We start from the raw sequence: 16,969 nt of genomic DNA, 5'->3' as shown, positions 1-16,969 counted from the left end.
GAAGATTGGACACCACATACAAACTCTTAGGGGTCCATTACGCCACCGCAATGGCGCACGGCACCGCCCGCAAGAGGTGCGGCAGTCCCGCCATGGCAATCAGGATGCGACCGCCACCCTGGCGGTTGCATCCCGGATTATTAACATTGCGTCGGGTGGTGCTGTAAGCAGCACCCGCCGCAATGTCAATAATGCATGGTGCATGGTGCTCATGCTCTGTTGCTGCAATGGGTTGCTGCAATGCTAACAATGGGTTGCTGCAATGCTAACAATGTGGTGTCCTCTTCATTTTTTACGTTACGGAAAATAAAAAAGCTACTACCTTATATCCCCAGCACTCATGCAAACACACTCATCACCTCCTTGATTTTTTCACGTATAGATTACTGTAATGCTCTTTTTTTGAATGCACAGGCCAAAATTACTAATAAACTTCAGCTAGTGCAGAATGCGGCAGCCAGAGTCCTTCTCAAGATTCCCAAATTTCAATCCATCTCCTCCCATTTGCAAAACCTTCATTGGCTTTCCATCAAAAACCGTACCAGATTTAAGTCCCTCTGTATAGCATACAAAGCAATCAACAACATAGGTCCTGCTTTTCTCAGAGAGGCCTTTAAACCGAAAAACAACCCCAGAACCTTGCGCTCTTCTTCCTATCATTGTGTTAACATTCCTCGCACCCGAAGAGTCAACTGGGGAGACAGATGCTTTGTAATAGCCACCGCCAAACTTTGGAATTCTCTCCCCACTTACATTAAAATCAGCACCACCCTCATGACCTTCAGGAGACAGCTAAAAACGTGGCTTTTTACTCAGTAAACTGCCCTTTCTGTTTAACTATTTTCTGTCTGACTACTTTTGATCTATAGCGCCGAGACACCCACGGGTATTTGCGCGCTTTAAAAGTCGCCTAAATAAATAAATAAATAAATAAATGGGTACTGTATACAGTAAAGGGCTTGGAGCCCACCCATTCCTTGCCATTGGTTCACTTGATCTTCACTCTTGTTTGCTGCCTTTTAATTGGGCATCACAAAGCCATATGTCAGTTCCGTTCCTCCAATAGAAGATGGGCGAAGCACATATTAATTTAACTTAATTGCATGGTGATTCAGGCACTATTTCAGTCTTTGCTGTCTCCTGGTGTCTCATTGCTTTTTTTTTCACTCTCTCCCACCCCATCCTAATTTTCATTTACACATATTTCCTCTCCCACCTGCCCCCATTTCTTCTGGCAAACTTTTCTTTTTTTTTGGCAGATTATCATTGCACAAACTTGTCTCAGGGCATTGTAGGGTTTCACAAGAAAATAATCTCCCCTGATGCAACTTTTTAATTAAGCAATTTACGTGGAACGACAAGATGTTGCTACCAAGGCCAGGATTCAAACATAGGGGCCCCTGCCAGGCTGGCGGTAGCCACCGCCGGCCTGGCTGGGGCAATCCGCCCGACATCCTGTCCTGAATTCCCCCCGCCATATTAGAATGGCGGGGGGACCGCGGCGGACGGAAAGCATCCGCCGCTTTTCCGCACCGGTTGCCTTGCGGCCGGGGCGGAAAAGATTAATTTGGTGGCGGTGTCTAGTAGACACCTCCAGTCATATTAGGATGTCCCAAATCAGATGCCTTTCCGTGGCGGCATGTGGTCTTCACTCTGTGGCCCCCTGCGGGCCCCCAGAGTAAAGGAGAGGTGGGGGGTCACACAGGGGGGTACCTGTGGTACCCCCCTTCATTTGCATAAACAAAGAGGCAGGCACCGCACGGTGCCTGCTGCTTTGTTTATGCAAATGCTGTAATGCCTTTTTAGCATTGTGGTGGGCGGTGCTGAGAGCACCGCCCGCCACAATACTAAAAGTGCAGGATGTGCCCGCCACTGTGGCGGGCACATGCTAATACCCCCCCACAGGACACCCACCCTTATGGTGGGCGGTCCCATTCCCCGCTAGGATGACGGGCGGACAAAGTCCGCCCTTCATCCTAATAGACCCCATAGTTGCCAGGTTCTAATGTCCACAGCTCTAACCACTACACCACATATCCATACAGCACAAGACCTAATCATGGATGTGAGTCAAGCAGCTTAATGTGTCTGGTGTTGGGCTGCTATCAGCAGTCGAAGAAGAAAGTAACGGAACTGTGATGCTGTGCACAATGGAGGCGGAGGAAGCATGGGGGCAGGGTCAAAAGCATGGCAAAAAAACTAAATGTTCTGTTACTTTTGGCAGTCTTTCACCTTCAGATAACTGTATTTAAAATATGGCATAGTTTGAATGTAAAGTAGATGCAAGTTAAGATAATCATTAGGAAATGCACTATCCTACTTTAAGAAACCTCTCTTAGGTAATGCACTACAAAGGTCTGCGTCTGTAACTAGAGAGCCTCGGAACTGAATTCTGGTTGGAGCAGGGGAGACTATTTAGGGACATAAAACAGACCCCTGCAGCACCTGTTGTTCGGGGGTTTGTGTTACGTCCATTTAAAAAGCACACTTCATAGCTTAGTTGGTAACTCCCTTCCTATACCTAAAAGAATAAACCTGTGTTATCTGGAAGCGTCAAGTGATTCCATTGATTAAATCCAACACCGGCTTCTGAGCTCCCTTAACATCTGCAGATTGACCTGTGTGCACATTTACATTTCTTAAAAGTAAGCAAGCACCCTGGCAAGAAGGCTTGCTAGCTGTCTGCCCACCTTTGGTTTCACTGACCAGAACACTCTTGCCTTACAGTGCAGCTGAAGCTACTCAGGATGCTTATCCTTTCATAGAAAGTAGGGAAACAGTTTTCTTTGAATTAAAAAAAGGTATGGGCACCTAATCCCCTTCTGATCCTACCCACTTTGACCGCTGGTTACTACTGGTTACTTCGGGGTATGCCATTCATTGAGCTTACAATATTGTGTTTCTGGCAAAGATTCCGATAGACCAGCAGCTAGGGGGACTCCAGCCAACCAACGTCCTATCTTTGCATGTATTTTTCCACTGACAAAATGCGTCTCATTCGTGGTTTGTATCTGGAAAAACTGGAACCTCCAGCATTTTTCATTAATCATGTATGAGCAACCCGTTATCATGCAATGATGTCAGTGGTATCTGCACAGCCCTCTGTCATATCATGGGTGAGGTAAACTGAGTAATGAGTTGACCTGGCAAGCACAGCTCCTGCATATGGTAATGTTTCATTTGCTTCAAAGTTTGGATATCCAACCCTCTCACTCCACATGATGCCACGTTCTCAGCAACCTCTAAGCTCCGTCTGGCGATGCATTGGGCAGAGGCCCATGATCAAACTTTAGACATGGTGTTGGCAAAATCATCACAAGCTTGGGGATCTTTCACTAGTGTTGCCATACAGTATTTTCAAAATGAACGTTTGCCACCGTGAAACATGTATTTATTATTTTTTTGTTACCTATAATATTGACCTTTTCTCCCTCTCCGTAGAGAAGAGTTATTCCTTCTGTAAATCTAAGCTTTCAACAGCATATAATGTGTTATTATAATTAATGCTTTGCAGCTGGTGGCCAAGGTAGAACGCACAGGCTACAAAGAAAGTCTGACTGCCACTCAGCTACACCAGGAAAATTCCAGCAAAATATTTCAAGCTTCCACAAAATTTCGTGAAGATCAATAGTTCATGGTGCCACTGCACCAGCTGCACACAAGTTAGTTTAATCCCCTGGTTTGCTACTGTGCCATGCGATTTCTTAGTTGTTTCTACGCTCCCAATTTACATGCTAAGTTCAGTGTATTACAGGTACTGCTTCCTTGTGATATTCCGAACACTACACTTACGGTTGCCATTATTTATAGATGATAAAAGAAAATATCAAGTTTTATTGTTCATCGCTATGTAAAAGGGTCAATCAGGAATGAAAGGTCTGCTTAATTGCATTTGCTTGTTTGCTTTTTGTTGCTTCTGTTTGCTATTTCATGTTCTATGTTTTATGAGTGATAGTTTTCATTTTAAGTAATTGTCAACATTAGAATGATGAAAGGTTGACTCGACCATGCTGGGAGTCCAATTTCTGTTTCATGCTGTGTTGTTCAGCTTCTTTATCCTATCAAATATAAAACAGCTAACCCCCCCCCCCCAAAAAAGTGAAACCATGGTAAACATTTTTTGCTAAAAACGCATATTGTGTGGTAAAGACATCAAAGAAATGCAGTATTTAATGCTCAATTAGGAGTAAATGGGAAAGGTGTTAAAATGTATGTTTTGGAAAGTATAGCTATGCTACTGAAGGTTTCCACTGAGTTGGCTATTACGCCTAACAGCTCCCTTGCATACTGAATAAGTCAACATGAAAGAGAAGAACCTCACGCTCCATGTTATTTACAAGAGCTGAAAGCAAGTAACCACCTACAATAAAAACTCCACCATGCGCAACTCCCTCCATGCAACTCCCCACCACTTTACTCCACTCTATGCTACTCCATTCTACATGACCCACTATATGACACCTTATGCCACTCGACTTTACTCTGCTCCATTGTAGGACACTCTATTCCACTCTATACCCCTCCACTCTATGTCCTTCCACTATACACCACTCCCCTCAACACCACTCCATAACACTCTATGCCACTGCAGGGCACGCCACTCTACTCCACTCTACTCTAATCTACACTCTACGCCACTCCACAACACTCTACGACACTCCATGACACTCCACGACATTCCACTCTAGGACACTCCACTCAATGACATTCCACGCCACTCTCCTCTACGCCAATAAAGTTTAGCCATGCTGAAAAGCAGCCATGCTGGTGTACAACATGGCTCAAACACATTTACAAAGCCAGAAGCACTTGTATAGGGGAGCCCTATTGGCTTTGCCGTTACTTATACTTATACTATTTACTTTTAATTTGGCATTCTAAAAGAGTGAATGCCCACACTGAAAAGGTAAATTGAACCAAGTGCAAAAAATCACATATTAGAGTCAGGAGAGACCCCTGGATCCTCTGAAAAAGAGCAACAGAGAAGTGGGATACTGAAACCAATCAAAAGGAAGACAACAAAGGTATTCCACAAGGGAGGTACAAACACAAGAAAAGGAAGGAGAGCTGTTATAAAATACAAAATCAAAATTTTCGTGAGAGAGAGTCGAGTTTATTCTCCACAATACACAACCTCCAACTGGCGCATTCTCCAACTGTCAACACATCGGACAGCTAGGACAATGACTTGGAGTGTTCCATAGGCAAACAAACACAGGGGACAAAAGGGAAAGGACCAAAGGATTAAATGATAACAAGAGGGAAACCCAACTATAGATTTTTTTACAACAACGGGTAAACTTGTGAGAGAAAATTACATAAATCACAACACATCTAATTCTTATGAAAAATTACTGGAAAGCATAATCTTTGTGCCAAACAGGAACAAGGCATTTGCGAATCCTGGTGGGGAACCCCTTTTGAATATCAGTAGTGGACAAAGGGGTCACTTCTCCTGAAGGTCCTTCAACACAGGAGTCCTTACACTTTGAAATCCTATCCATGCTCCATAGCTTTTTATCATCTAGTGTCACCACATTAGTACGTACTTTGATCATTCTGAGCGGTTTCGAAAATGTACTATTATCTCTTCCCGTAGTGTCAGAGGTTCTCAACACTACCCACTCACCCACCATAAATTAGCCTTCCTTAACACTGTGTTTGATATCATACCTCTTTTGATATTCAGATTGGTTTCTCCTGATACACTCGCTCACACTTAATTCCCGGACGTCTAACCTTCCTTTAGCATTTGGAATGGTGGAGCACCAGTAACTGATTTAGGAGCAGTATGATATGGCCACAATAATTTCCTGACAGCACAATCAACTGGGGCCCCAGACCTTTGAGCTGCTTGAATGCATTCCTTTATTATACAATTTACTCTTTCCACCATTCCGTTAGCTTTAAGAAAATATAGCGCAGTTATAAGATGAACAATGGATAAATCCCCAAAAACCTCTATCTTCTTATCAGAGGTAAACTGGACACCATTGTCTATTACAATAGACCCTGGAATTCCTAAACACATGAAGGTATCAGACAAAAAGTCAATCATGCTTTTAGTAGTGATGTGCTTGACTGCCTTGACTACAGTTCAATGCAAGAAGTAATCTACAAGGACTATCAGGAACTTGCCAGACCATAAGGTACCATTGATAGGTCTCATAATGTCTAACCCCAGTATGTCCCATGGTTTTCTCATGTGTTTGATTTTATCAATCAAAGAGCAAGTAATACACTCTTTCACTCTTCCCTCGACTAATCTGTCCATGCCAGGAAACCAGTAGGTACCTTTTTGATGCTGCACCCCAAATGCCCCATGTGAGCCAAATCCACAATTCTTTCCCACAATTCTTTGGGCGGAACAATTTTCTCACCTCTCATGACCATCTCATTGTAAATGTGCAGTTCATGCCTTATCTCCCATTAACCGAGAATCTCTTCCTGCAACCCACTGGGCTTGAGAGGCCACCCATGAGTAATTTTGTCCCTCAATATTGGAAGAATTGCATCTATACTTGTGCTTTCACACCATTCTTCCTTTGAAATACCAGGACGTGTAATCAATTAAACAGGGTCATCTACACCTGCCACATCCTCGAACCCGTCATTACGTAGTAGCAACCGAAAAAAAGGCAGCCTGCAACCAGATTTTTATCTCCTTGAATGAGGTCAATCTTGAAATCGTATCCCTCCAAACCCAGGAACAACTTGGAGATACAAGGGGTGGAATGTTCTCTCCCTTTAGTGAAAAAAATATACTTGAGAGGTTTGTGCTCTGTTTTTAATGTGAAAGGTAAACCCCACAAAAAGAATTTGAAAACTGTGATGCCCAATAACACGCCAAAGCATCCCTCTCAACAGTGTAAAAATCAGCCTCAGCACCCTTAAGTGATCTAGATGCAGAGGCCACACGTTTCTCATGGCCCTCCACCACTTTCACTAAGGCTGCTCCCAGTCCTTTGGTACTGGCATCGGTATACAGCAAAGTTTTGTGAGAGGTGTCAAAATTCCCATGGGTAGGCTCCTCAACTGTGGCTCATTTGATATTTTTAAAAGCTTCACCGCACGTATCATCCCACTCAAACCGGGCACTCTTTTTTAGAAGGTGCCTCAAAGGTTTAGTGTAACTAGCAAAGTTCTTCACAAATTTAGCCATGTACTCCACCATACCCATAAATTATTTTAGTTCATCCCTAGATGAAGGAGGAGGTGCCTGCTTAACAGCCATCACCAGGTCAAACGTAGGCTTGATCCCATCCTTAGACATTTGATGACCCAAGTAATTTACAGACTCTACACAAAATTCACATTTATCTGACTTAATAGTCAGACCAGCATCCTTCAGAATCTGTAAAGAAATGTCAGAGTAACAGTGTGGTTGAATACAGAATTACCATGAATCAGTAACTCATCTTGATAACACATGACATTGGATATGTCCTTCAGTAACTGATGCATCACCCTTTGGAACATGGCAGCTCCAGGTGCCAACCCGAATGGCATCCCACAGAACCGAATAAAATCAACAGAGGTGATGAACGAAGTCAGGAATTTAGAGTCAGGGTGGAGTTCAATTTGGTGATAAGCCGATGATAGGTCAATCACACTGAACCAACAAGCATCTCCAATCATACTGATCATATCATGTATTTTAGGTAAGGGGAACCAGTCAACCCAAATGTTGTGGTTCAGAACTCCAAGGTACATGTATACTTCTATCCCCTGACTTTTAGGCAACAACAATGGGGGCCAAACAGAATGATTTTTCAATAGGTTAAATGATACCCTGACTTATTAGGATGTCCAACTCCTTCTCCAAAGGTTCTCTCATTAAGTTAAGAATGGGGCGGTCCTTGTGCACTACATGTACAGCATTCTCTTTAAGGCTTATTTTGTGTTGAAAATTTCTCATAAGGCCCACCTTTTCTGAAAACACCTCTGGAAATTCCTCTGCAATTCTACACTGGCCCATTTGTTTAACAGTCAGCACAGGTTCGCTGCTACTGGGGTCTAGTCTGATGACTAAGTCCCTTCGGTGTTTCCGCCCCAGTAAGTTGGAACCTTTTTCTGCCACATAAACCACACTTTGGTAATTCTGTCTTTAAAATCAATACACATGTGAAGCATTCCTAAAAAGGGAATGGGATCTTTATTGTGTCCAACCAGATTGATATCTGCATCTACTAGAGGACAACCACTTCCTTTAAACTTGTCCACCAAAGTATCAAAATTGATGATGGTAAAAGGTGAACATGAGTCAGCATACACCATCACCCTTACACCATCCAAATAAATCTTGCAAGTGGAATAATCATTACCGGAATCCACACCCAAAGGCATGACTTGAAACACAAATTTGTTAATACTTGAATACATCTCTTTCACCATATGTAAGGGCTTGGGATCCATTTCTCCCAATCTTCACATACATGCATAGTGGCCACTTTTCTTGCATTTCCTACAAACAATTGACTTGGCAGGGCAAAATGGGCTACTAGCCGAGCAACTGCAGCTATCACAGAGGAAGCAAGTAAACCTTTCCTTCTGCCTTGCACCTCTCTTCATAACACTTGACTTGAATGGTGGGTCATTTCTTGTTAAGTCAGCTTCCTTGCATCTTTCTTCTATACCAGAATACCTTTTCACCACATTCACAGTCTCAGAGAGGCTACTCTTCTTCATTTTCCTAATACATTTAACAGTATGCTCCATGCTTTTAGCTAGGTTAATGGCCTCTTTCAAGTCTGGATTGTGCGCAAGGAGTTTCTCTTGCACACACAAATTGTTTGTTCACCTTACTAACTGGTCCCTGATCAGAGAATCACATAACTCACCAAAATCACAAAAACTGGCCAACCCTCTTAAACAGGCTATGTAACTAGTGATTTTCTCATACTTCCCTTGTACTCAACAGAAGATCTTATGTCTCTCCAGAACTATGTTAACTTTTCATCCAAAGTGCCCTTCAAGCTTCTGAAATGTCATAAGATACACATAACTCTGGCCCTCCTCATCACCATCACTATCGGAAGAAAGAGATACTACATTTTTATAATCCCTTCTGCCTTGAACACCCGGGTTATGAAGCAACATGTGCTGCTTCCTTTGAGGGGAACATTTTTTGCCCCCAATAGTTATAAGGTATGACTGAAACTATTTCTCTCATTCCTTCCACAGTAAGACATGCTCTCCTTCCTCATCCAAGAAGGTAGGAGGCTGAGACATATTAGCTATAGCCATGATCAGAAGAGAAGAGAACAATAACACCAAAATTAGAAATAATACTAAATGTGAAGCACTTAGTCAAAGCAGAGACATAGGTACTAAAGGGTTAAATATAATTTCCTCTTTCCATTGTAAGCTAGCTCCTTCTAAAACACTTGTGAAAAAAATTACAAAGGAAAGTCACAGCCAATGCTTTGTTGCACAGGAGTTAAACTTGTTGAACATTAGCCCCCCTAAGCATTAGCTTTTCTTCCTCAGGCTGAGAAACTGCAGGGAAGAAACCCAGTGAAGACTTGGTTACAGAGGGGTTAATGTTTCTTGAAGGATAGCCCCTCCTCAGGGCATGTCAATGGAGGATCACCACAGTATTGAAAATTGGCTCTTTCTCAGAGGTGTGTCTGTAGATACTGCACCGGAAAGCCGAAACTATGAGGAGAGCACATAGCACTTCCACCATGAGGGTCGAATCGGTCAGTAAACACATTTTCTGTGAAAATTTGTGATGTATTGCCCTTTGGATCATCTTTAATGATAGCTGAAAACATGACTTTCTTTGCTGACATCTGAAAAATTTCACTATTCCAAAAGTTGTTCTCGACTGTTTAGTCTTTAAAGACCTGTGAAGGTATTCTAAGCCCCACACAGCAGTTTTGGTAGATGGCTACTTTGGGTGTGGATGGCTCAGTACGCAAAACCTTGAGCACGTCTCCTTGAGCCAGTCTTTAATTTGAACTGGTGGTTTCCAATGCTCGGCATCAGCACTTAATTGTTTTCCGTTGCTCGGCACCAGCACTTAAATGTGAACACCGCACTTATGACAGTCTGCCACATGATGGCACTGTTCATCTAATCTAAAGGTGAGCAGAACAGCAGTTGTTTATGAATACAATATGCATTAGAAATTACTAATACCTGCCTCCCTAGCCATTTCTTCTGCTTTGCGGACCTGGATTAATCTGAACTGTCCCCCTTGCGGCAGGGAGAAAGTTAGTAGTTGTTATGGTATCGTCTATGGCAGCCATAACCGGGGCAATGGGTGGTGCACGCTACAGTGGCCTCCTGGTCCCAGCCCTGGCATTTATTATTTTACAAATTTAGCACTGCCTTGAGCCACTTCACCACATGAAATGGTACAATGACTCTAATAGATTTGGTAAGTCACTTATTTCTTCATTTCTAAATGTCACTTTGCACTTTCTGACACCTAGTTGGTTTCCACCTTGCAGTGCTCTCATTCGCAGTGTTAATTTGCAATATCTGATTAAGAATGACGGCTCTTTGACAACCTTGTTGTATTTGCCGTCAGCATAGACAATCCATATAGCATATGACTTCATCTTGCACTGCAGTGCAGTACATTAATGTATGGCCTGACCGGCAGATTCTCAGCCAACAACATGTAGATTCTCTGCAATGCTTTTGTTATCGTCAACTGCTTCACAGAGGCTGGAGCTGTGCGTGGATTCCGCAGGCATTAAACGTTGATGCTGTACTTCGACAACAGCACAAGTGGGACGCACAAGCAGAATGCTTGGACCACTGCAAATTCTCTGGGAGAGCACTGTCAATCTTCGGGTTACTTATCCCATCATCGTCACCTTATGTAGCATCTTCCCCAGCTTGGTACAAAGCAATGTCTACGCCACAAATGGAGCTTAGTATTACACGTCTTTATTCTCCTGCGTGTAACTGCGAACTCAACATTCTAAATCAGCCTTCATTGCTTTCCACTCTAATACCTACATCATAGCAATACAGAGAGCATCAGGAGTCAAAAGGGTTCCGTCATTGTTATATCTCAAGACAATACAGGTGAGACCCAATTACTGTGTGATCTTGGGAGTATTGTTGCAAGTGTCCAAATAATTGTTTCATATGTTAGGGAGTGATGGTTCACTCACCTCAGACACAGACACACTGCCAGCTAGTACATTCTACATAGACCCACAGAGCGAAGAACACTTAAAAGGGTTGCTTAGTCTCAGTTTGATACTTGTATGAGAGAAACGAGAAGAACATCTGCTTCTAATTATTCTGTAATCTTGACTTGTCAAATATCACTGCAGCTTTTCATTCATTACATTAAAGTGTAGGCACCACTGTCATTCAAAACTCCCCTTCTGCTGTGGGACTCGTCACTGGTTCATAAATCCCATTGCTCTGTCCCTCTTAGTTAAGCCGTAGTTAAATACACGTTGTAGCCATCCATCACAGCTCTCTTTCATTCTCTTCAGTCTGTTGCCAGTCTAGTCAAATCTTATTGTGTAAGCCTGAACAAGATCTGCTTTCGTTTTAGGCCATAGGCTATATTATTTTCTTGCCCTTGCAGGTCAGCTGTGTGTTTTCTTATTTATCTGAATGTCATAGTGGCACCACAACTAACATATTTCATTATCTATGTAGTGCTCAGATACGTCTTCTAGGGAGTGTCCACACACCACAGAGGATGACATCACACACAGGTCTTTCTCAAAATAAGAGGGAGAGGATTCTCATCATTTCTATCACGAAAGCATTAAACAGAGATTACTTAGATCTTTGAGTGTACTATACCCAAAAGGTGCTTACCTAAGCTTAGCTTTTCGTTTAGATCGTGTTTAACATCAACATGTGTAATCGCTCACAGCACTGTCATTTCTATTAGACTATTATAACATGAACGTCTAAACATGACCTTCCATGCACTGTAACAAAAACTATGACAGTATCTATGACTGGAGAGACAGAGTGGAAAGACACAAAAGCTTGCCTGAAAATTCTTTAACAGAGACAAATGACCCATATCTGGAAATGGTGTTTCATATTACTGAAAGACGATTTAATGAAACAGAACTATATGTTATGTTATGTTAATATGTGGTTTATATAGCGCGCGGCTACTCAAGCAGAGTGTCCCGGCGCTGTACAGATCTGTAGAGAGACGTAGAGCAGAAAACAGGCGCACTAGAGGCTGAAAAGCCAGGACTTTAGGCCTTTCCTGAAGGACAGGAGATTGTCAGCTTTTCTCAGAGAGAGGGGGAGCTTGTTCCAGAGCTGCGGGGCACAGGCTCTGTAGGAGCGACCTCCAATGCGTGAGTGCTTTACAGATGGAACAACAGCAAGGGCTTGTGTGGCTGAACGTAGCGATCTGGTAGGATGGTAAAACTGAACATGTTTCCTGAGGTAAACTGCACCGGTACCGTGTAAGGACTTAAAGGTCAAGGTCAAAGTCTTGAAGATGATACGTTTCCTTACCGGTAGTCAGTGGAGTGCCTCAAGGAGGGACGAGGTATGAGATCTGCGGTTTAAGCCGATAATGGCCCTTGCAGCGGAGTTTTGGACAGTCTGTAAGCGAGATAGGAGATATTCTGGGAGCCCCAAATAGAGCACATTGGCGTAGTCAAGCCTGGATCCAATCATTGCTTGTACAGTGATTCTCCTGTGAGCCTGAGACAATAGAGGTAGAAATTTCCTAAGTGTACGTAGCAGGCCAAAACATTGGCCGACTAAAGCAAGGATCTGTGGTTTGAAGGTAAGGCCATTGTCAAGTTCGACACCCAGTTTCTTAGCGATCGGAGTGGGAGAGGAAGGAGGATGCATATCTGCCAGCCACCAAGATTTCCATTGAGTGTCAGGAGAGCAGCCAAAAAATATAATTTCAGACTTGTCTGAATTACATTTAAGCTGGTTCAACTGAAACCAGGAAAAGACTGCCTCTAAGCAGCTTTTAATAGAGTCACCCGCAAAATCAGAGTTCTTGTCACAAGTAAAAAGCAGCTGCGTATCGTCCGCATAGGACACGATACGCGCGCCAAAGGTCTCCACTAGTTCAGCCAAGGGGGAGAGATAAAGGTTGAATAAAGTGTGACTAAGAACTGATCCCTGTGGCACTCCCACATCAAGAGATGGAACTGTTGCTGAAAAAGGGGGTGACCAGATCATTTGTTGGCGTTCGGAGAGAAAGGACTTAAGCCAATTGAACACCGTCCCTCTAATACCGATCTCCTGAAGTCTAAAAAGGAGCCGGTTGTGAGGGACGGTGTCAAAGGCCGCTGAGAGGTCTAATAGTACCAGCATTGCCTTCCCTCCGCAGTCTGTCACTCCCTTTATGGTCTCCGTTACCTCCAGTAATGCTGTTTCTGTACTGAGGTTAGAGCGGAAGCCTGACTGCGTCTGATGGAGAATGTCATGGGCCTCTAAAAATTGTGACAAGGTGGAATGTACATGCTTTTCGGCGAGTTTGTCGAGGGCAGGAAGCAGAGATATTGGCCTATAGTTAGAGTGCTCCAACGGGTTCAAATTAGATTTTTTTATGAGAGGGATGACATGAGGCATTGAGGAGAGGATTAATCAGAGAATTGAGAACGGGGGCCATTTTTTAGAGGATTTTGGCAGGCAAAGAACTGAGGGGGAGCCCGATGTCAGTTTTTGCAACAGGTCAAGCGTGGCCTCCAACGACAGAGGAGGAAAATCTGACAGAATATGGGTGCCCTGTGAAGTGTTCATAGTAAAGAAAGAGGAGACAGGATCGATGGCGGGGGCAACAGGTGGAAAAGATGCCTGGATGTTAAGGATTTTATTGTAAAAGAAGCTAGCCAACTGATTGACCCAGAGTTCAGAGGGAGAGAATTTGGGGTTTGAAGCAAGGGGGGAAGTGAATTCCCTAACGATAATATATATGACCACAGCTGCAAAAAAGGAAAAAAATGGTACCAAAAATACCCAGGGATAGCTCTTAAAGTATATATGGGCTGCAGTGGCGGCTCCTTGAGGGAGTGCTGCGGGGTGTTGGGCGGGACGGGGAGGGGCAGGGTGTGGGGTAGCAGGGGCGGCCTTAGGCATGTGCAAGCTGTGCACCTGCACAGGGCCAGCAAACCCCGGGGGCCACCACGCCTATATATATCCTTAATATAATAATCCTCTGAGGATGGATACATATTTGCGCGGTGGCCCCTGGCAGGGATTTGGCGGCCTCCGGCTCTGTTCCATTTTCAAACACCCTGACCCCCCCACTCTCCCCCCCTCTTCACTGGCCTCCACGCTCCGCCCGCCCGGACCCCCTCTTCCGGGGCCCCCTACCTACGCTCCCTGCCCAAGGCCACCATGGGCCTAGAGCCACCCCTGGGGGTAGTAAACTCGGGCATACGGCCGAACGGAGTTAAATAAAGAAAGAAAGAAAGAAATAAAACGAATTACATTGAGCGCGCTGCATCGCCATTTGGCGTGCAGCGAGCGCAATGTAATTTGTTTTATTTATTTATTTTTACGTTACTCCTTTCGACCATATGCTGAAGTTTACTACCGCCACCGTGGCTCTCCCCGCAGCAGTCCCTCGAGGAGCCGCCACTGATGGGATGATTGTGTTAATCAGACATTCACTGAGGAAGTAAACAGGTTCTGAGTTTGATGTTCACTAATAGATAAGAAGCAGCGGAGGTGGCATGGACCCCTGGCTCCTCTTTCCTTGTTTTATGTCAATTCTTCATTACACCAATAGTGAATAATATTTTATTATTCACAATTAGTGTAATAAAGAATTAATTATAATTTGCTGGAATATGACCATCCCTGGCAGCTGAGGTAAGTATAAAATGCTTTTAAATGCATGTTGTGTGGGCGCTTGCAGGTGCAAGTGTGTTTATGTGAGAACGAGTGTGTGTATGAGTAAATGTGTGTATATTAAAGTATGCGTGTATGAGTGAAAGTAAAGGTTAAATGGCGTGTGATGTCACCTCCGCTACCCCAGGCATTTTGGTGAATTGACGTTCATGGGAGGTGTGGGACTTGTTTTATGGCAGGTGAAATGAGTTGTGGCATGGGTTTGTATATAATTAAAATAAATGCTTCACGAAGCGTCAGCGGAGCCGAATACCAATGGGTAGGCTCTTTTCAGTGAATCCCCAATGAAGTTAATGGTTTTAAAATGGGAAGGAGTTTAGGAGGAGTACCGTTTGCAGAATGCATAAAGTATACACCAAACACATGTAGATAAACATCAAAACTACTTACTTTTTTATGGCTTTTGAGAACCGAGGGTGTTACAAATGCTTTGTCACACAAATCACATCTGTACTTCTTGCGTCCATCATGCACAACCTGGATGTGAACATTCAGAGTGTCCTTCCTTTTGAAGGTAGCATCGCATTGATCACACTTAAAGGTTCGCTCACCTTGAAAAAACAGAAAGTATAGAATTACATTTTTACTGAAAACAAATTATATCAGTAGGCCTTACAATAAGCCTACCTTAAATGTGGCCTGAGTTTATTTATATATTTGGGCAACCTTTCACCAGTAGTGCGGAACATAGCATTGACTTGGAGTGGCAGGTAGTGCTGAGATGAAAGTAAGTGAAGAAAATGCAATGCTGCTAGAACTTGTTTACAAATGACAACATTGCAAATATTTTCATGAAAATTCTGGGGAAACATGCTAAAATGTGAACCTGTGAAATTGTGAGGGATGCGCATGTGGCCATATCCTCGTGACTTAAGGCGTGGGTTCGAAAGCATCTCAAAACAATGGTAGGTACAGATCACCTCAGACCTGACTAGGAAGGTCTAAATAATTCAAAAGAAGAGATCCTAGAGAAGGCCTAACTTGCACGTTCAGTAGTTTCTAGTTGTCAGAGGGGGGTGAATGCCAGTAAATGAGAAAGGTAGCAGCATGACAGTGAATGTTGAAAATAGAGTAAGTTTTTGCAGTGGCCCAGCTTCCTCATCACTAGGATGTTAATTAGTGGCTTGGAGACCTTGCAGGAGAAGAGATGGACATTTTTGTATCATAAACTAGATACAGCCTACGAACTGTGGTGGCAGAGGACATAAAGAAATAAAGGGGCATATTACCAAGAATAAGCGATTATTATCACTAAGCTTGGTTAGCGGCTATAATTTTATCGCCGTGCTTCGCCTATTTTTATCACTTAGAAACCTTGCTATTATCAAGGTTTATCTCCTAAGCGATAAAAATCGGCCGAAATGCATGAATATCGCTGAAAAGACCGCGATATTCATGCATTAAAGAGCTAATGCTCTTAGCCATGTTATCCACCTACCATTGGATAACATGGCTAAGAACTGCTCTGAGCAGGCGTTAGCTTTTGGAGATATTCACGCTTAGCGGGAATATTTCCAAAAGTAGGTAATAGGAGATAGCGGTGTTAGCGTCTGTTTCCAGTCGCTAACATCTTGGCACGCCAACTTTGCATGCCATTAGCGATAATTATCGCTGACATGCAAAGTGGGCCCCAAGATGATCGCTATCTCCTACTAGCTGTCGCTAACTGGTGTTAGCGACAGCTATGTAATAGGGCGATAAAATTATCGCCGTTTTAGCGGGAAAAATTCCAGCTAAAGCGGTGATTGGCCCTTGGTAATATGCCCCAAAGTTTCATGGGGTAGATAAACTGTAAACACTTGTTTCTGGAGACAGGAAGATTTAAAGAGGAGACAGGAAAGTCAATAGTTACAGTTTTTGAAAAATCGAAAACTAGAGAGCAAAGGGTCATCCAAAGCCCCAATGCTGTGAGTCAGTGAAAGATTTTGATTTGGGAATGGAGTATAGCAGAAGGAAAAGAGAAGATGGTGTAAGCATTAGATTGAAGTGATGATATGAGAAACCAAATTGAGAGATGTATCACTGATCAATTAGCAGAAACGAATTATAAGAGATGTCCTAGCGCAGATTTGTGGGGCATGAATACCAGAAGGGTGGTGAAAACAGATAGTGACGAACATTTAAAACCAGACAATGAGGG

The 16,969-nt window shown here is 43.4% G+C and overlaps 1 protein-coding gene across 2 annotated transcripts in view; it reads right to left on the bottom strand.

The window, feature by feature from the left end:
* Nucleotides 1-16,969, bottom strand: part of PRDM5 (PR/SET domain 5) — a 666,844-nt gene that overhangs the window by 300,821 nt on the left and 349,054 nt on the right. For both annotated transcript variants that reach the window (XM_086962221.1, XM_086962220.1), the window contains one exon: nucleotides 15,220-15,380. In XM_086962221.1, the coding sequence (XP_086818347.1) occupies nucleotides 15,220-15,380 (161 nt within the window). The remainder of the gene's footprint in view (nucleotides 1-15,219; nucleotides 15,381-16,969) is intronic.

This window comes from Lissotriton vulgaris, chromosome 3_1 (genome assembly GCF_964263255.1).
Source record: "Lissotriton vulgaris chromosome 3_1, aLisVul1.2, whole genome shotgun sequence".
Classification (NCBI taxonomy): Eukaryota; Metazoa; Chordata; class Amphibia; order Caudata; family Salamandridae; genus Lissotriton; species Lissotriton vulgaris.
This window is presented reverse-complemented; position numbering and strand designations above follow the sequence as displayed.